At 32.7% G+C, this 21,287-nt stretch overlaps 1 protein-coding gene and 2 long non-coding RNA genes across 5 annotated transcripts; 2 read left to right on the top strand and 1 right to left on the bottom strand.

Moving 5' to 3' along the window:
- The first annotated feature begins 1,692 nt into the window (after positions 1 to 1,692).
- On the top strand, positions 1,693 to 3,671 carry LOC107923192 (UDP-glycosyltransferase 83A1). Its single transcript, XM_016853411.2, has 2 exons — positions 1,693 to 2,247; positions 2,377 to 3,671. Exons 1-2 carry the CDS (start codon positions 1,767 to 1,769, stop codon positions 3,195 to 3,197), a joined length of 1,302 nt encoding a protein of 433 aa, XP_016708900.1. The 5' UTR covers positions 1,693 to 1,766; the 3' UTR covers positions 3,198 to 3,671.
- Positions 3,672 to 5,564: 1,893 nt separating this feature from the next.
- On the bottom strand, positions 5,565 to 6,135 carry LOC107923262 (uncharacterized). Its single transcript, XR_005904884.1, has 2 exons — positions 6,081 to 6,135; positions 5,565 to 5,973 (listed from the first exon to the last, which is right to left on the bottom strand). It is a non-coding gene; the product is annotated as an uncharacterized lncRNA (long non-coding RNA).
- A 6,950-nt stretch (positions 6,136 to 13,085) lies between these two features.
- On the top strand, positions 13,086 to 20,473 carry LOC107924834 (uncharacterized). 3 transcript variants are annotated; one of them, XR_001691872.2, is made up of 3 exons: positions 13,102 to 13,462; positions 13,701 to 18,943; positions 19,035 to 20,095. It is a non-coding gene; the product is annotated as an uncharacterized lncRNA (long non-coding RNA). The 3 variants fall into 3 exon arrangements; XR_001691871.2 differs by lacking the exon at positions 19,035 to 20,095 and adding an exon at positions 20,333 to 20,473 and having other exon boundaries at positions 13,218 to 13,462; positions 13,701 to 14,525; XR_005904885.1 differs by lacking the exon at positions 19,035 to 20,095 and having other exon boundaries at positions 13,086 to 13,462; positions 13,701 to 14,539.
- The last annotated feature ends 814 nt before the right edge of the window (positions 20,474 to 21,287 follow it).

Genomic DNA, 21,287 nt, shown 5'->3' on the forward strand with positions numbered 1-21,287 from the left:
TTTTTTTTCTCTTTCCCAAACATTTAATGCCCTGTCTCCCCACCATATATTTTTTAAAATTTAAATATATAATCTAATTAATTAATTATTTTAAAAATAAATACCTATTTCCTTTTATTTTACTTTTGTTTCCTACTTTTATTAAAAGATAAATTAATAAAAAGTAAAATACCTAAATTAAACAAACTTAAGACAATAGAAAAAATGTGTAATAACTTATTTAACCCTCAAACTTTACAAAAAAAATCATTTTAAACTTCTATTTAAAATTTTATCTTTTTAGCTCTTAAACTTTTTTTTTGTCAAATCACCCAAAAGAAATGAAAAGTTAAAATTTTTTAACTTTGTGAACGATGCATACATGTGGATTGCCACATAAGCATTTAATTAATTTTTTAAAATTTAAAATTATAAAAACCATTTTTAAAAATTAAAAATTACTAAAATTATTTTTAAAATTTTTTAAAATTTTTTAAAATTTTAAAAATTAATTAAATGTTGATACATCTACATGGCAATCCACGTGGATACCATGTCAACAAAATTAACAAACATTAGTTTCTCTATCCATTTTAGGGTGATTTGACAAAAAATTATAAGTTTAAGAGTTAAAAAAGACAAAAAATTAAATAAAATATTAAAATAATTTTTTTATAAAATTAAAAGACCAAAAATGACATTATTTAAAAAAGGAAAAAAAGAGGTTGCAGGAAAGAAGGAGCAGAATAATTTTTGGGAACAAGTGATTAGTGGGTGAAGTGTGAAAAGTCATTTTGTAAAAGAAATTAAAATGACAGCCAAAAAGTACTTTTTTTCTTTTCATCGTCTTCACCACCGAAACGCTCAGCTTAACGATCGTACAATCCAAAAGGGAAATCAGCGACCCCGCATACCTCTGCCAACCAGTCAAATGAAACACTTCCAACCAGACAAACCTGTTTGAGGGCCAGGGTACTATTTCAACAAATCATTGTTCACTCCTATCATCCAAGCATATATATTGCTTTAATCTCATTCATTCTCTATAATTCGATTAAAGTAAATTAAAAATCGAACCATATTAATATTTTATCTTTAATTTGGTTTAAGTTATTTTTATAGTATTTATTGTTGTTTTAGTAAATTGTATACAGAGCCAAATTTCCAACAATTCTATTTACCAATCTTTATACGCCAATCAAAGCCAAATTCAATTAACAACACTATGTGTAGGAGGAGGTGAAGTCTAAGGTTCTTCTAATGTAAAAAATTTAATAAATAATTTAATTGTGTTTAACATATATTTATATATTCATACTTTACATTATAATCTTATTTTGAAATCACACTAAAAACGAAATTAATGATGCGTTTGGTTGTGTAAAAAAGGTAGAGAGAAAGGAAAAGAAAGTGAAAAAGTGAAAAGAAAATCAATTGTGAGTATGTTTGGTTTAGAAGAAAAGTAAGAGGAAAAAAATTGAAAGAATAACTATTTTCTATTCTAATGCATAAAAATTAATCATTTTAAATTAAAAAGATGAAAGAAAAAAAATAAATGATATATGTATGTTATTTCAAAATTATGTATTTTTTAAATATTCTATTTTTTTATCTATTTTTCAACTCTACCGATCAAATTTCCTTCACACTTAATCAAGTAAAGCTTAAATGAACACGTTTTAAATTCTACTTGGATAGCAATGGAAATGGGTATTGGCCCCAAGTTGTTCCTATAAATAATAGATCAGTGTGTGAGCTCTAAGTTATAAAAAACTTTAGTTTCGAAAATGGGGAATCCACATCTTTTGGTAGTACCATATCCAGCACAAGGTCATGTTATTCCTTTCATGGAACTCTCCCAAAATTTAGCAAAACAAGGCATCAAAATCAGCTTTGTTAACACCGAGTTTAATCACAAGAGAGTCATCGATGCTTTCGGCAAGAAGCTGGATGAAAATGGCTTACTTCATCTAGTTTCAGTCCCCGATGGTTTGGAAGATGGGGAAGATAGGAATCAGATAGGGAATTTAACTGAAAGATTATGCCAGGTTATGCCTGGTCAACTGAAGGAGTTAATCGATAAGGTTAATGGATCTGATGATAATAAGATTTCATGTGTTTTAGCTGATATAAGCCTGGGGTTGGCGTTTGATGTTGCAGCGGAGCAGGGGATTCCTACAGCGGGCTTGTGGCCCGCGTCGATGTTTCAGCTAATGTTCTTCCTTCGTATCCCCAAGCTTATTGAAGATGGATTGATTGATGGCAATGGTAAGACGCTAATCTCATTTTTAAGTGAGTGAATTCCAGAATAGTCCATACAAAATGTGTTTTGGACTCCGTCAAAAAAGAAAATATTAAAAATGATTTATCAATGAATAAATAAATTTGTTTTTGCAGGCACTCCACTTATGAAACATAAGATGTTTCAGTTGTCACCAATGACGCCTGTTATACAGCCGATAAATTTTGCATGGCTTAGCTTTGGTAACTCTCCTTCAACACAAAAATTTATGTTTGATTTTTTAAGGCTAAACAACAAAGCTGTGGAAACAGCAGATTGGATACTTTGTAACTCAAGTTTGGAGTTGGAGCCAGAAGCGTGCAACTTGGTTCCCAAAGTCTTACCCATAGGCCCACTTTCAGCAGCTAATCGGTTCGGAAACTTATCAGGGAATTTTTGGTCCGAGGATCCGACTTGTTTGCAGTGGCTGAATCAACAATCACCTGGTTCAGTTATATATGTCGCATTTGGTAGTTCTACAGTTTTTGACGAAATCCACTTCCAAGAGTTAGCTTTGGGACTTGAACTCACCAAGAAGCCATTCCTTTGGGTAGTAAGAGAGTATATTATCAAAGGAAAACACCAGTTTTACCCACAAGGGTTTAAAGAAAGAGTGAGCAATCAAGGTAAGATCGTTAGTTGGGCACCGCAAGTAGCAGTTTTGGGTCATTCCTCCATTGCTTGCTTTATAAGTCACTGTGGGTGGAATTCCACCATTGAAGGTGTAAGCAATGGGGTGCCTTTCTTATGTTGGCCATGCTTTTCTGACCAGTTTCTGAATGAGAGTTACATTTATGATATTTGGAAGGTTGGATTTAAACTTAAAAGGGATGAAAGAGGGACCATTAGAAAAGAAGAGATAAGAACCAAGGTGGAACAATTGGTTGGTGATGAAGATTTCAAAACAAGAGCCGTTGGTTACGAAAAGTGTCGGTGAAGGTGGGAATTCTGATAAGACATTCAAGAATTTTGTCGACTGGTTGAAATCGTAGATAAAGTACCTATACTATTTACAAATTTAAATTTTAGTTTTTATATTTTTATTTTCAAGAAATTAATTTCGTTACTTTTTCAGATTTTAAAATTTAAGTGCATTTGTTAACACGGATAATTTTTTTTTAAATTTGTTGGTGTGATATTTTAAAATAAAAAAATTCACATGGTAGTAATACAACTAAAAAATTGACGTTGTAATAAATCTAAATTTAACAAAATAATCTTAACAGTGTTAACAGTTCGACCCAAAGTTTAAAATTTTAAAAAATAGAATAATTAAATTTCTAGGGACAAAATTCCATATTTACTACAAATACAGGGATTTTATTTTTTTTAAAAAATCTATAACCGTTTTTGGCCTTTTCTGTAAGTCTAAATTTACTACTCATTCAATATATATTTGAGAATTAATATTAAAAATTTTAAACATGGAAAAAAAAAACTGAGAGTTGAATGTTTTTGGTAGGTAAGATTAAACAGCTATTGAATTTAGAAATAATCGTAATTATAAAGTAAAGAAAATGTTTAAAAAGAATAAAATTTAGTTTGAATTACCAATTATGAGTTGGAAAGTTTGGTGAATATTAACACTCATCCAAAGCCTACCTAGACTAATAGATACTTTATTTAAGGTTTTAATCTTAATTCCATATTTTTATTCTAACTAAAATTTCTTAACCAAGTAATTTAATTTTATTAAAATTAAGTCCTCCATTCTTCACCATTTAAATAAACTATTTTTTTATTTCATGAAATGCATAAGTTTAATTATATGTTTTAATTAAAATATATTTTAATTATTTTAAAGTCGTAAAATTTCAAAAATAATATGATAAAGAAAAGAAAAGAAACAAACATTTAATTCGATTAGATGAAAAAATTATAAAATGTAATTAAGCGTTATAATATATATTTAGTATATCATTAACATTTTTTTTGACATAACAAAATTTTAGATATTATAAATTATTATTTTTATATTTTTATTTAATAAATATTTTTATTATCTGTTTTTAACAAATACAATTCGATTTTTTTATTTTAAAATTTCAATAGAATATTAATTATATTTGCCTAAAAATTGGTAAATTTTGAATAAAAACTATTTACAATTTTTTCCTTAACTTTTTTTAATGCCATTGTTTTCTAATTTTTAAAATTTAGTATTTATCTATTAAACTTTAGATAAATTTGCATCAAATTATCACAATTATGTATGATTACTAATGAATTTTATAATTCCTATAATTTAATAAAAAAACATTTAAGATTTTCAAATTGACAAAACTTAATTAATTAAAATGGTTAAATACTAGCGAGACCCACCAATTGAAATATTGAAAAAATTAAACTGTCAGGTAATCAATAATGTCACTTGTCAGCGTGTGAACTATCCAACAACTTAGACTTTCCAAATTTATTGTATAGCTGGCGATATTTACACTATTAGGGCACGTTTGGTTCGCTGTATTGGATTAGAGGTGTATTGGATTAGAGGTGTAATGGAATAGATGTGTAATAGCAAATCAACTGTTTGGTTGAATGTAATAGAATAGAGGCGTAATAGTAAAACTGTGTTTGGTTGAATGTAATAGAGGTGTAATAGCATAATGGAGAAAACTAAAATGACCAGAATACCCTTAGCATAAATTTGTTTTGGTAAATGATTATTGTTATTGTTATTTAAATTTTAATAAGATTATTTATTATCAAAAATAAATAATTTAATCATATTTAAACATAATTATTATTTAATATATTTTAATTAAAATATATAATTTAATAAAATTCTTAATAATTAGCAGAAATTTTTTTTGGTAAATTATTTTATTTAAATTTTAATAAGATTATTAATATCAATAATAAATAATTTAATCATATTTAAACATAATTATTATTAAATATATTTTAATTAAAATATATAATTTAATAAAATTCTTAATAATTAATATTCTTATATGAATTTACTCAAATCATAATATATGATACTGTAAAATATAAATTAAAATAATAATTATTAAATATATTATAATTAAAATATATAATTTAATAAAATTCTTAATAATTAATAGTCTTATATGAATTTACTCAAATCATAATATATGATACTATAAAAGAAAATTTGAAATAATTAATATTAAATATATTTTAATTAAAATATATGATTTAATAAAATTTAAAATAATTATAACTAATAAATTATATTTTATGAATTTGTATAATTTAAAATAATAATTATTACATATAATTTAATTATTACATATAAAATTAGTTTAATTAAGGTAACCTAAGTTTAAAACAAATAAAATAAAGAATGAGGATTTGGTTTAGTGTATTAAGTATATCTATTTTGTTGACAAATCTAAACTAAGCTTTTTCTAATGACTAGATCGAAAGGGTGAAGAACCCCAATAAACAAGAACAAGTATAACTATTGTTTTCTATGTCACTGTGATCTTCTAATGCAATCCTATAACTAGGAAGAACCGCATATAATTGGTCGGATTGCGGCTTTGAGATCATCGTAAAATCTTTGCTCCGAAAATCTGCTAGCTCTTCTCCTTGCTGCTGTAGCTATCTTGAGTCTTTCAGACTCGGGCATCTTCACGATTTTCAGGACTGCATCTGCATATTCTTCTACATTTTGAGCAAGAAATCCTGTTTGTGTCCATCTTCATCTAAAACAATGTCCATTTTCGGGCCAGCAGAATTATGAGCTGAGGGGAGTCGAGCAAAATGAATATCATTTTAAAAACATTTTTAAAATGGAAAACAAAAGTAGCTCGAATCAGAAATTATAATATCAGTTGCCATGCTAGCTCACCTATAGGTATGGCTCCTGCAGCCATGTACTCTACAACACTAATGCAAACTGTAAACTAGTAAGAAATCACAGCCATGTACTCCTGCAGCTCCTGAGTTAAAAAAATCAAACTGTAAAGAGTTTCTAGAACTAATCAAGGTTCCAAAACTGAAACACCGGAACCATTAAAAATTTAGCTTGAAGGTCTATGTAAGTATGTGCACCTTCTCGGGACGAAATTGTGCAACAGATATGATTTTTGGAGTTTCCACCGACCTTTCCAAAGGAAGTGCCTGTTTCAGATGTAAACTGGTAAGAAATCATAGATGAATGGCACTAAAAAATATAAAATGCACTATGATTGGTGATGAATAACAAGAAACAGAACCTAAAGTCCTGAAGTATCACAAGGTGGATAAACTCGCTTAATGCAGTTAGGAATACCCCAAAGCTTCTCGATGTGAGACTGAGTCCATGAAGAGTTGACCATTACAAGATGTGCACAAGATCCCACCATTACAAAATGTGTTTGGAAGGACTTGTTAAATAGACTTGTTGTATATACTTGTTGGCATAAATTGTGAGACAAAAATGTATGAACAAATCCAAGAACAATACTCAGTCTTAATGTTCCCCAAACCCCTAATTCATATATAGATCTAAGCTATTAGGGGGAAATCCTAGTCTTACAATGTTTGTGGCATTTGTTTCAGATACATAACCATCCTTGTCGAGCATGATTGCATCATTGGCATTCGCATTATTCCCTTCTATCTGCATTGGACCACACAAATCATTTTTTTCCCAAGAGATAGTTTAACAAAAATGCATATCTGGCATTAGTCTGAGAAACATAATCTCCACCATAACACAGGAAAATATACAGGTCATATCATCCATCATGGTTTACACCCTTAACCCAAACAAAACAAAAATATCCAAGCCTAGAGAGAAAGGTCTACTGAAGTTTTCAGGTAAGAAAATCAGAAACTAAATACAGTTGTTATCTTGCGAAATTTGATTAATCAGTTGATGATACTGTCAGAAGCATTTAAAGATAGTAAGCCGTCAAATTGAGAACAATACTTGCTCGAATAGCATGAAAGAATGAAAACAACATTCAAATCATAGATCAGATATTAGAACATCATCTACTCTCAGCTTTATCGTAAAATCAAATGAAAGTCCTGTATTGGACAACCTTTGCCAGTATGTTATTAGAACATATTTTTTATGCTTCATGATTAAAGATTTTGCGTGATCATTCATACACAACAATCAGTGTTCATTTATCAGTGGGTTTGTAATTTTTTTACTACTCTTTGTTTAACACAACTTGCATGGCAGATAGGTAAGACCAAAGTTTTCCTTAGAGCTGGGGTTTATTGAGAAGGAAAAAGACTGGGGATGGAGAAATGCATTTTTATTGTATTTAACAGTAGAGAAGCACCGCACTGCACAATTTCTTAAGGGTGGGGGTGTCGGATTTTCTTTTAAACAGAAATTATTTCGATAGAACAGATTTCATAACTCACATCCTATTATCAGCCCAATATATACATATTACTGCTCATAATATCTCCAACTTTATCATGATTATTCAATTAAATTTTTTTTAAAATAAACAATCGATTCAACTATCAGAAATAAACAACCGATGCTTCTCATGCAATGAAGATGATGATTTATAACCCTCTCTAATCATGCTTCAGAAAAGACAAGCAAATCAGCATGCAAAGCACCCACAATCCAAGGTAAAGACAGAAAACTAAAATGAAAAGTTCATCCATACCTCACGCAAAGATCGAGAGAACCTAATGAAGCAGCGGCTTTCAAACGTGCTGCAACAAATGAAAGGGAAAAAACGATCGACAGAGAAAATCGATAAAGGCAGACGAGGAGAAATTATGAGGACAGAAGAGGAGAGGGTCGGGTAGGGAGGGAGGGTAAAACAGAGAGTTGGGAAGGGAAGCCGGACGTAATGTGTAATACGCGATTTGAGAAGGGATTAGAAAAGCAGGGAATTTGGGGATTAGGTCGGGATTGTATTACGCGCGTAATACCTATTACAGTGAACCAAACGCCGGAATAGGAGCGTAATGTAATAGGCGCGTAATCAGGGCGTAATGGATTAGCTAATACACTGAACCAAACACACTGTTAGTTTCTTTATCTATGCGATGAACGAATTTACTTAATGTTTAAATTAATTATAATCTTAATAAATATAAAAATCTGTCAAAATTTAAATCTAATAATAAATAATTTAACATGTTTAGATAGTAATATATATAATATTAACACTGTAACACCCTAGGAGAATCCCACATCTAACAAAGCACGAGAGAGGCTTAGGCTATATAAAGGGGTAGCAACTCTCTAAACATAATCTCCCAAACCCGGCCTAGACGTTAGACCCAAATTCAAAATGTTGAAAAGAGTTCATTTAAAACATTTGTTTAATTCATTAAAAAAATTTATTTTAAGGAAAACTCGGGTTCATGTATACTAATTAATAATCATAGCATAATATCTTAAAAATGCAAATAAAATGTCATGCATGATAAATAAAACCAAAACCTAAGTCTCATGCCACGATTTAAATAAAATATTACAATCCCTGAATAACGAAATATTTCAACTAAAATCGAGTCGAGTTCCTCCTAATGTTGCACTCGCGTCCTAACCTGGTGGGTTACGCTCAATGTGAGTTTATTTACAATAAAATCAGTACGAACAGTTGTTAAGGCATATCAAATAACATTGCATAAAATAATCATAGATAGCAATTCTGTACAGAGTATCGATTTTTCAATGCAATCATCATCAAAGTATAATAACTCATAATAACCGTATTTAGAACAACCGATTTCATAGATTTGCCCATAATAATCATATTCATACGCACATGTATATTTTCACACACACACCCCATATAAGATGCCATACAATTTCAGGTTTAAACAAAATATATCCTACCCCCCTGCTAGACACCATAATGAGAGTTTCCTAGAACTCCTTTCTCCAATACACTGGGATGTGGATATATCACTACTTGCAGATAATAACTGCCATTTGGCTGTGGACAGACAACAAGTCCCTACAGTTGGAATTTGCTTTCGTTTGTGGGTTCACAGAAATAGTTCCTGTAGATGAAACCTGCAATTGGAATATGCTTTCGGCTATGGATACACTGCAGTACTTACAAATGGAATTTGCCATCATCTCTGGGTGCATAGCAAAACTAATTAATGCAGGACTGCCAGACTTCCTTTGATCATATCGTTCTATCCCATGCAATGCAATGTGACATATTTAATACAGATCAAGTATGATAGAAATTATTGTACTAACACATGAAAATTTAGTAACAAAAGTCATACTTTTCATGTATTCAGGTTAACAGTAACATAGGACACGTTGTTCATAAAATCACAAGCATAGATATAATAATAACATATACTATTCATAATTCATGCAATTATATATATACAAATAAGTATCGCATTAGTTCGATCAATCATGGATTTTAACATATTTCATATCATCAGGGGACCTAATTGTATAATTAAAAATAATAACAATAATTCGAAACTTATTCACGGGAAAATCTGATCAATTCATAAAATTTTGAGTCAAAAATATGAATTTTAAAAAATAAGGGTAAAATTATAAAATCTGAAAAATAATGGCAAAACTGTAAAATCTAAAAAGTAAGGGCAAAACTATAAAATCTGAAAATCAGTGGCAAAACTATAGATTTTGAAAAATAATGGTAAAATTGTAAAATTTGAAAAATAGGGGAAAACTATAAAAATCTAAAAAATAGAAGAAAACCTGTAAAATCTGAAAAATAGGGGACACACGATCGTGTGGTATTTGCAAAATCAACCTACAGTGAAGACATGACCGTGTGAGAATAAAAAAACCTAAGGTTTCAGGGGCACATGGTCGTGTTGTCCTATCTTAGGCACGATTTTGCCCTGATTCACTTTGTAAAAGAACACATACTTGACTTTGGTATCTCGAACGTCGTTGATTGTGCTTAGATTTTGTCTGGGGTGCTTAAATGAAGTCCTTCAAACAACATTTATGCAAAAGTTAATAACGATTTTAAAGATTCGTCAAGATTATCAAAAGATTCGATGAAAAATAGAGAAATGTCGTTTAATTGATCTCAAGGTTATAGTTAGATAGAAAATCTATAAAGATTCAAGTTCAAACTTCGAGATTTGAAGCGTACTTATCACTTCTTGGAAAAAATTAAGAATGTTTCTAGTGGTGGTTATGAATCCAGCTGAAAACAACTTGAATAAGAGAATAGATTTTGATTTGGGAAGCAAAAGTAATTTTCAATAATGGAATAAAATTATGATGTAAAGGGGAGAAAAGAAAAGAAAGAGGGATTAAATAGAAAAGATGGAAGCAAAATTTAAAAGGGATTTGGAAAGGGCAAATTGAAATTCTAATTAGAAAAGAATTGGGTTGATTTCTAGGGTTTGTAAACCTAAGGATGTCATATGCAAGTTTCCTAAGTTTTTATTGAGTTTGAAATTAAAATTAAAAGGGAGGAGGAGGAGACTCAAACCTTAGTCACTTAAGGGGCTAATTCCTAACCATTGGGCTATTGCCTATTTTCTTGTTTAACTTTTACACTTAATTTTAAGTATTTTAATGTTTGGAATGTCCTTGACGAAATTATGAAATAAAATGGGAAGAAGGGATTCAAACTTGGGTCAATTGGGAAAGGAACTAGTGTTGTAACCATTAGGCCTAATTTTATTTCTTGTTCGATATTTACTTCAAATAATATTTGTTTTAGTGTGGCTTTTATCCTCGGTTGTTGAAAATAAAAGGAAAATAATTGAGATAAATGAGAGGAAGCTTGAACCTAGCATTTAAACACCAAGTCTAAGGCTCATTTCTTGCTTAATTTTATTTCTTAATTTTATATATTTATTTCTTAAGCCTAAGCCTAAGGCATACCATTACGAAAATAACTCGATCAGTGCTCGTCCAATGACTTTGTCATAAGTGTGTTACCCTCATAGGGTATCCTTAATCTCTTTAAGATAATATCCTTTCTCCCAATATGATCTTATTTTATTTAATGGTAACCATTATATCTTCCTTCATAAAAAGTCAATCATTATCAAATAGTGATCAAGTCATCCATCACAAAGGTGAAAGACTCGTGGCCATGTTTACTTTTCATCAACCATGTAATGCCAATGAGAGGATATCATTTACCATGTCTTGGCTATGAATTCCACTATTGTAAATAACGCTACATACTGCAAAAGTTGTACACCCAATGGACTAGCTTTTGGTTCCTTATCTATTTGAACTCAAGTTTTTACTTGCGTCAAAGTGTACAAGTCACACATACATAGTCCATGATCCACTCAAGATTTAGGTATCCCACATTATGAACATCACAAGTGAATAAATCCATAAACAGATCTATTCTTCTTGTCCAATCTAATATATTGTAAGTCTAGTCAGTCACATCTATGTCTCTATCTTCTAGGAGTCATCCACTTCGTTGCCCAAAACAAAGCATCTCCCAAATTGGACTTGATAGGAGACATATTAGTCTTTCAATTGATTTTTCTCATTTTTGATTAAACTAAGGACAGGTTTAAGTTCATCTAATAATATAAGTTGTCTTTTCATATTAAGATCTGACCACGTAATACCGCTTAGTATTAGTTAAACATTGACAACAAGTGAGCAGCATTTGCTTCTATTTTGTTTTGCATGCAAAAATCATACGAGAACATTGTATAAAGTATTAATGTAAAAAATTACAAGTGTATATTAACAAAAATGCTACGCTTAGGGCATCAGATCCAACAGAGGATTGATCTCATCCACTAACTCATGAAACATTAATGGTTAAATAACCATTAGGTCCTTTGAATAATTGTTAATTGGGTCCTAAAGTGTTTTCTAAAGTAAAACTCAATAGTGATTGCACTTTTACAATTTAGTCTCTGTAATATAATTTTTTGTACTGTGAGAAAGATAGTAAATCATTACTCTAGGCAAGGCCCCGCATATGAAAATTGAGGTCAAATTGCGTAAACAATCTCGATGTTCGTCTTTACTTTTGTGCATACTTAGATCTTGTGGTTGAAACTATTGCCACAATATCAAGAACCATTTTAGTCATAGTTTCTATTTGTCAAGCAAGTAAACCCTTCGTTTGTACAACACTTTATAAGAGAAATTAATTGATGGAATCCAATCAATTGTACCGATAAGCACATCCCTTTCCTTCAGTTTAATATCATCATCTAACATATTGGTTTTCTTATTCATGCCCCACACGTTCGCCAATACATCTTGGAAAGAAGCCAACATGCCTCTGTCATTACTAGTCTCCATAAAATCATTATGAGGATTCTCCTCTCTGTGTCGAAGTTTCTTATTCACACGACATCACTACGATCTAAGGCTAGTCTTGATGTCCCGCCCGAGTCACCGAGGAGATTCTCATCATCCGCTTACATGCCTTCAACCCCTCTATCAATGGCCATCTTAAAATCTAATACTAAACATTTTAAGTGTACATAAATGAGTTGGATCAAGAACTGAAAATTCTTTTATCGTTTAATAATGTTAACTTATTTACTAGTATAATATTGAAATTAATTAATATAATTTCTTAAATTCTAAAATTTAATTTTATGTTTCCAGTTTACCCTAAACAAAATCAACTCAAATAACTCAAACTTAAATTTCTTTTGATTATATAATCTCGAATCTTTCATACTAAGCTAAAAGTAGAGGAAAAGTCCTTATAATTAATTAATTAATTTCTTGTTCTTCATTTTGGTAAAGAAATGATGAAAATAATTTGAAGTTTTGTTTGGCATGAAAGATAAAATTAATTAATTAAATTAATTGTAAGGAATTTTTCTTTACTTTTAGCTTAGCATGGAAGATTCAATACATATAACAAAAAAAAATTGGGTTTCGTAGACAATTATTAATTTTTTTTAAACAAATAACCAGATTGGGCTTATATAGAATAAAATAAAAACAAACAAAGTCCATAGAACTTAATGGCCGAGCATAACTTTTTAGCCCAATAAGCATCTTGCCTGGGAAAGAAAAATATCTAGCATAAAATAATAAGGAAATTTCTAGAATAACAATTAAATGCTACCATCCTATTACTTAATCAGATAACTCTGCCACCTGCCATTTCCATTTTTTCTTTCAATTCGCACTTAATGGCTTTACCAGCTTTCAAGGGAGGCTTTAATCACTGATTCTTTTGATCTGCCATTTTGAACTTCCCCCCTTTCTTCCATCTCCTTCCTGCTTTAGTCTAGTTCTCTCTTGCTGTCGTTTTTCCTCTTGTTTTTGGCATACATGGGAACGCTTTCAATCAGGTACACCTCTTCTTCCCTTCGTAATGATTCTATTGCTAATAAGTGTGCGAGACCGCTTGCTGATCTTGGGGTATACTCAAACCTTAAACTGCTAGATCTGGATTTTAACTGGTGACTATCATGAATAAAAACCCCTATTTGCGATTTGTCATTCCCTTTAGCCTTGCATTTCTTAATTATCGAAAAAAAGTCACCTTCTATAATGATTTCCTTCCCTTGCATGTCGAGTGCTATCTAGGTTGCCTTTCTACATGCAATCGCTTTGGCAGCGAAGGCGGAAAGTACTCTGTGGTGGATCTCAGTGCATGAAAGGAGAAGGAGCCCTTCGCTATTTTTGACAACTACCTCGAAAGCCAATTGACGATTACGCTCATTATATGCTCCATTGAAGTTTATTTTCACTATCTGATCAGATGGGTGTTTCCATTTTTTAATCTCCTTAGAAACTCTGGAAGTACTGTTCTCAAAACCATTCACTTCTTTTAAATAACTAAGAACAAATCTTGACATCTCCTGACCAGATCTGCTTGTTTTATCATGTATTCGAGCATTTCTGTCACCCTAAATGGCCCATAACGCACGGCAAAACAGTTTGTAATGAGAGGGAGGCTGAATAACGAGGACCTTGGTACCACTGTTCGACGTCTAAATCTATTTTCTGTAAAAATTTAACAGTCGATAATGCTTTCCAAACTGTCACTGATATAGAACATTCTCGAAAGAGGTGATCCATTGTTTCAGCTCCTTCACCACATCGAGGACATGTTGGACTATTAACTAGTTTTTGAATAACATATTTATCCGAGTAGGCAGATAGTTCTATGAAATTTTCTAGCATGTAATTATAATTTTTTTTGTAGATCTAGGCTCTATAGTTTTTTTGTAGAAAGCCCTGTAATCGATTTGTAAAGCATAAGCTCTAGGATCCAAACTTTGTAATAGTTTGTAGGCGCTTCGAACCGAATATTCTCCCATGTATTCGCCACTCCAAGCCCTAAAGTCAGCTTGAGGTTCTTTCGCCAATGGGATACACAGTATCTTTTCAGCCACTACTTCTGGAAAGGTATTGACAATCAACTCTCTATTCCATTTTCGTTCATAATTACTGATTAATTCAGCAACTTTAAAATCACATGAATTAACATTATCTGAAGATAATCTAAAATTTATGGAATCTGGAATCCGAGCATCATTAAAAACTGAAATGCTCGTACCCGTACCGACCTTCCAATAAAGACTCTCCGCCAATACACTCTTTGTCGTCCATAAACTTCGCCATATGTAGGAACTGTTATTACCTAAACGCGATTTAAGAAAATCGACCTCCTAAAAATATTTCGCTTTGTGTACTTTCGCCAGTAATGAGTTTGGGTTATTTAAAATCCTCTAGCCTTGTTTTGTTAAGAAAGCTATATTGAACTGAGCCATGTTTCTGAATCCCATTCCGCCTTCTTCTTTAGAACGACACAAATGCTTCCATTGACACCAATGAATCCCTCTTTTCCCATACCATTTTTGCCACCAAAATTTTGCAAAAATGTTCTCAAGTTCCTACATAATGAATTAGGTAGAAGAAAGCAAGACATAGCATATGTTGGAATTACCTCGAGTACTGCTTTAATAAAGACTTCTTTTCCTTATTGAGATAATAACCTAGTACTCCAGCCTTCAATACGCATAGAAAACTCTCTTTTAGGTTCTGAAAAGACTCTTTTTTCCTCCTACCGACAACATTAGGAAGTCCTAGGTACTTTTAGAGATTTGTTGAGCTTCTGACTCCTAACAAAGACGAAATTTCTTTGTTTTTATCTTCAGTTGTGTTTGAGCTGTAAAAGATTGTTGACTTATTAAAATTCACACATTGGCCTGAGCAAAGTTTATTTTTTTCAAGTATTTCTTTCAAGATCATCGCTCCCCCATTTGTTGCTTCTCCAATAAAATGCAGTTATCTGCAAATAGTAAATGAGAAATCTCTGGCCCTCTTTTGCTTGCCTTTGCACCTTTTAACAAACCCTCCCTCATAGCTAAACACATTAGTGTTGAGAGTCCCTCGCTACATATTAGAAAAATAAATGGACTAAGTGGATCTCCTTGTCGAAGCCCCCTAGAAGGTTGAAAGGTTCTTCCACTCATTCCATTTATATTAACAGCAGAAGAAACTGTAGTAATACATTTCATGATCAATCCCACCCATTCTCCTGTAAATCCCATCTGTAGCATAACTTCCTTTATGAAAACCCATTCAACTCTATCATACGCTTTACTCATATCTAACTTTACTGCCATGTAACATTTCTTTTCTGTGCGCTTTTTTTGAAACATATGTAAGATTTCATAAGCTAACAACACATTGTCAGAAATAAGGCCACCTAGGATAAATGCGCTTTATACATTGTCAATACAACAGCCAATGACTTCTTGAAGGCGGTTTGCTATTGTTTTTGCCACGATTTTATAAACAACCGTGCATAAGCTAATGGGTCTGAAATTAGCCAATTTAGTAGGATTTGGGACTTTAGGGATGAACACAATATCTTACTTATTAAGGGACTCAAAATTTTGATCACTATTTAAAATACCTAAACAGAAAGATTCAACATCCTTACCAACTATATGCCAGTATTTCTGAAAAAAATAATACTGGGAAACCATCAGGTACTGGTGCTGTAGTAGGTCACATTCCTTTTAACGCTATTTGAATTTCTTTTGCTATAAAAGGAGATGACAGAACTGTGTTTTGCTTAGAAGAAATTTTATTAGTAATGTCCCTTAAACAATGAGATGGATCACCTACTCCACATATTGTAAAAAGCTTCTGGAAAAACAAATTAGCTTCCTCACAAATTTTTGAACCATCAGTAATTCCCTTCCTTCATCCGATTCCAGCCGAAGCCAATTTGCTCTTGCCCTTTGTTTCCAGTACACTTCATCTTTATCAATCGCCACATTTAAATGGATTTTTGTATCAATGATCTTTGCTATCTTTTCATCATCCTTTTCTTTCTCAAGCAGAACTTCAAGATCCTTAGTTAGCTTTCTTTTTAGTCCCTCCCTACTTTTCCTGATAGTACTTGCCCATCTCTTCAGTCGTAGTTGTAATATTTCTAGTTTCTCCGTTAATGTACCTGTACATGAATCCCATAAAACCTTAATTTCAATTTCGAGAGATTCCTCCATGGTCCATCATACTTCAAATTTAAATATAGAACTCTTTATGAATACGCCGCCACTTTTTGTATTTAAAAAGAAAGGACAATGATCTGACGTTGAATATGGTAGGTGTTGAATACTACCCAATGGAAACAAATTTATCCATTTTTCGTTTGCAACTCCTCTATCCAATCTTTCCTTAATGTTTGTTTCCGGCAAATTTTCCTTTTCCCAAGTGAACCAAACCCCTGAATAGCCAATATCTACAAGTTGGCACTCCTCTAAAACCTCCCTGAAGCCTCCATTCTACCTTGTTCCCTTTGAATTCCTCTACTTTTTTCAAATGAATACATAATTTCATTGAAGTCCCCACTTACTAGCCAAAGTTGAGTTTGACCTTATCCTAGTTTTCTGTGTAGGTTCCACGAAAAATTCTTATTTTTTAAATAAGGTGAGCCGTAAAACCCTGTAAACCTCCTCTCTTCTTGTACGACATTCTCTTTTATCATTACATCAATATGCCATTTGGAGAAACTTCTTAAAGTGACTGAAGTATCTTCTTTCCATGCTAGACACATACCTCCCTTAGAACCTTCTGCTTCAATCTCGATTCTATTCATATAACCACAGCTCCTCCTTACTTTTTTCATATGTTTTTTTTTTCGATTTTAGTCTCCATTAAGAAGACCACATAGGGATTATGCTACTTTAACAAATGCCGCAGCCTCAGTTTTGCCCGTGGACTCTGGACATTCCAACGAATGGTTTTCATTGTGCCTGGTCGGCTTGCCTATTGGTAGTCGCCGATCTATAACTATTTAAGACAATAGTTTGTTTCTGATTTTCATTCCTTTCACCCCTAGGAACTCCTGCTTGATCCACTATTTCTTCATATTTTAATATTTTTACTCCATCTTCATGTGAGAAACCTGTGTTATTTTTTCCATCATCAACTTCTGAAAATTTCCTCTTTGCCATGATGCTTTCATTCTTTTTAAATTTTGTCAAATTCACTGGGACTATTCTTTTCCAATTAGACTTCTTGTTTAGTGTTGAGAAATTCTGTAAAGCCCCAAAATTGGTCCTAGAAGTATTGGGCTTTGAGCATGGGAGCGGTTAGGAAACTACTCATAAATATTTTAGTTAAGGAAGTGACATAAATTACATGTTTTCTTTATTGGCTAAGTGATATGGGTGTGTTTAGGAGTGTTTGAGAAGCTTAGGTTCAAGTTTGGGCTTTTGCAAAAATTTTAGTTTTTCCCCTTAAGTGAACTTTAGCTTTAGGTTGTAGTCTTTATAAATATTTGTGGGTAAAATGTGTTACAAAAATGACCTTGTTGCTTGGTGGCAAGTGACGTGGTGAGCAACTAAGAGGGCTTGGGTTTGAATCCCATTGCATGAAAAAGGATATTTATTTTGCTACTTGGGGCGGCAAGTGTTTGTGGTAGACTAAAACTCTATTGAGTGGTTGTGGAATTGGTAAAAGGGGAGGGGATCAAGGGATAGGATGTTGGTTGTTGGGGATTTGAAAGAGTAAATTATGGAGAAAAGGGTGGAGTGAATCTAGGAATTTGAAGCTAGAAGAATTGTGCCGTGTGGGGGCTTTGGGCATTCATACATTCGGCTATTAGGGGTTTTTTTCTGCGATTTGGTAGCCGTTTGTTGCTGGGACCTAGGCTTCGATTTTTCCTTGCTTTGGTATTTTTTTCTTTCCCTTTAAAGCCAAAATTAGCTTTTCGTTTTAAGGTTTTTTACTGTGAGGTTGTTTCGATTTTGCACTCTTCTTTACTTTGATTGGCCGAATCTCTGCTTTTTCCTTCTCTTACTATACTGGCCGAATACATCCCTCAAACACTGTCGAGATTGCTCCCCTTCTGTTCTCCATTTTCTTCATTTTTCCCCCATTTTGTTATTTCCACTGCATCTTGACTGATTTTTCTAGGCTACTTCCTCTCCCTCCTCTCGATTCTATTTTTTCTTTTCAGTTTTTTTCAATAGCCTATTGTCCCTCTGCCTTTCTCTATTTTCTTCGATTTTCTCTGTTATTGGGTATTCTTGGTTGATTATTACTACGCCCTATGGTGAGGGTTGATTAACTCAATTTCTGCTAAAGTTCTTGGCAAAAGGTATGTGTTGTATTGTCTTCTATTGGTTCAGCCTGTTTTCTCTCATTTTGTTTCTTAAAGCCGAATACCCTCTTTCTCCTTGTGCTTTAAAGACCGATTCTTGGTTTTTTATGTGGATCGTTAGGTTTTTAGGTTCTTACGAGAAGTGGTGGAGTGCAAGTATTTTGGAAGCGATCAAAACATTTTTCCTCACTATTCTATAAAGGTAATACGATACCTTGTTTTGGAGTTGATGATCATGGATTTAGGCCACACCTATGAGCGGTCCTATTTAATAAGATCTATGGTTTATGCAGTTATTCGCCGAGAAGCATGTGACCGTTTTAATCATCGATCTATGTGTATTTAGCCACACCACTTTCGGTCAAGGTAAGTGGGTGTACTGATTTGGGAATGTAGTGTTTATGAACACTAACAAATGAAAGACTAACTATATGTGGAATTGAATATAGGTTGGGTGCTTAAGAAACTTGGAACGGTTGCATAAACAGATATGTAACCACACCCTTCCTTACTATATATCGGCAAAAGCCGAAAAGTCGAAGTGCTGAAACTTCAGCATTTGAGGCCTCACGAGCATACGATAGCTCGTGGGGTAAACTGAGCCCAAAAATCATAGGCGATAGACTATAAAGGCCACCACGAGTGTTTTATAGGCTTGGGCCGTTATGGGCCACGTTGGGCCAAAATGAGCCGTGTTGGCCTAATAGGCTCGTGGGCCCTACATAGATTAAACCCGCGGTAAGTGATAAATATTGGACTGGGCTATGTGGGTCACATAACCGTAACTAAATTTTGGCTAAATAGGTCACATGAGCGTGTGGGCCCACTTGGGCCGAGTAATGGATCTTGGGCCTATTTACACCGTTATGATTATTTAGGTTATATGTCGTTCGAGGCGATTGTAGACCTTTGGAGAGGTCATTATCTGAGCTGAAACCCTAAAATAGGTAAAATAACCGTAATGTCTTTGTAGGGTAAAATGACCGTAATGCCCTTATAGGGTAAAATGACCGTAATACCCCTGTAGGATAAAATGACCGTAATATTCTTGTACGATAAAATAACGATTATGCCTTTATGTTTCGAATAACTGATGTGCTTATGATTTACATATATGATTATACTGAGGATGACTTTGTATACACGTAATATATATGACACGACATACTGCATAGGATTCAAATTTTGATATGAAAGAAGTACTGTACTGGTGACTATGTCACATTCACTGTTACTGGTGGCTTTGCCACATTTACTGTTTCTGGCAACTATACTGCATTATTATTATTGGCAGCTTTGCTGCATTTTTTGTGTGCTGGCTGGATGGGTCGATTTATATCTCCACATGGTGTGTTGGTTGGTAAGGGTGGTGTGCTGGCTGGATTTGGGTGGGATGCATAATTACATTACACTGTACTGATACTGTATTGGGCTTAGGCCATATTATTACTGTATAGGCTAAGGCCCAGACTGTACTGATACTGAATAGGGCTCATGCCCAGACTGTTACTGCACGCACTGTTTACTGTTTGACTGATAGGGGGCTACACGCTGAGTTTTTGTAAACTCACCATTTTCTTTAACTGTACAGGTAATCCTCAACCTTAGACGGTTTGGAGTCGCGAGGGACTCGGAAGTAACCACACGGTTGCTGATGTTCTACTTTTGACTTGATTTATTTAAATTTCACATTGGGTTTTTGGTTATGTAATAAGGCCATTTGTGGTTTTAACTTTTAATTGGGCTTTGGTTTACATATATATATTCTTGAACTGCTAGTTTAGGTAAAGACAAGTTTTTAAAACAATTACTATTTTCTAAAACACGCGTTTTAAACTTCATCGACTTAAAAAGCTTTCCCGTTTTTAAATCAATTTATTATAACACGGATGGTTAATAAGGTAAACATTTTGATGAGAACTTTCGTTAATTAATAATAAAAAAATTTAAATTTAGTAACAAATTTTTACCGAAAGGATCAATTTTTGAAAAACACTCTGATGTGACATGTCAGATTTGACCATAACGTCTAGGCCGGGTTTGGGGTGTTACAAATTTCCCTGTTCACTGATACTTTCCTTTGATACGTCCGTCTTCAACTTTCCATAATCTATCTCCTTTTTCTTTAATAATTCCTCCAAACCCATCACTTGTAGTCCGTCTGGCAACTTTTCTTGCATATTATTCCCTTCTGTTGTGTTACCTCTAAGCCCAGCAATTGTAGACTGATCTATGTTTCCAGTACAAGAACATTGATATCCCATCTTATTTGAAAAAGCATTTAATTTCATACTCTCTTTTCCAACTAGATTTGATTCAGCTTTTAATGCCATAGAGTATAGAGGATCATCTCTGACTTTATTTTTTTTCTGCAGGACTTAACACGATGTAATCAGTGATACCATGCCCCATTCTTCCATAGCCAAAGCAAAAAATTGGTAACTTCTCATATTTAAAAGAGATCCACGATTTAAAATTAATATCACTAGAAACAAAACTACCTCTATGTAAGGGTTTCTGCACATCTAGATTAATTCTTAAACGAC

Source organism: Gossypium hirsutum, chromosome A11, assembly GCF_007990345.1.
Source record: "Gossypium hirsutum isolate 1008001.06 chromosome A11, Gossypium_hirsutum_v2.1, whole genome shotgun sequence".
Lineage (NCBI taxonomy): Eukaryota > Viridiplantae > Streptophyta > Magnoliopsida > Malvales > Malvaceae > Gossypium > Gossypium hirsutum.

Excerpts from the sequence above, each read along its gene's own strand:
- LOC107923192 (XM_016853411.2), top strand. The coding sequence starts at position 1,767 with ATGGGGAATCCACATCTTTTGGTAGTACCATATCCAGCACAAGGTCAT. Across the intron at positions 2,248-2,376 it reads TGGATTGATTGATGGCAATG|GCACTCCACTTATGAAACAT; the intron begins GTAAGACGCTAA and ends TTGTTTTTGCAG.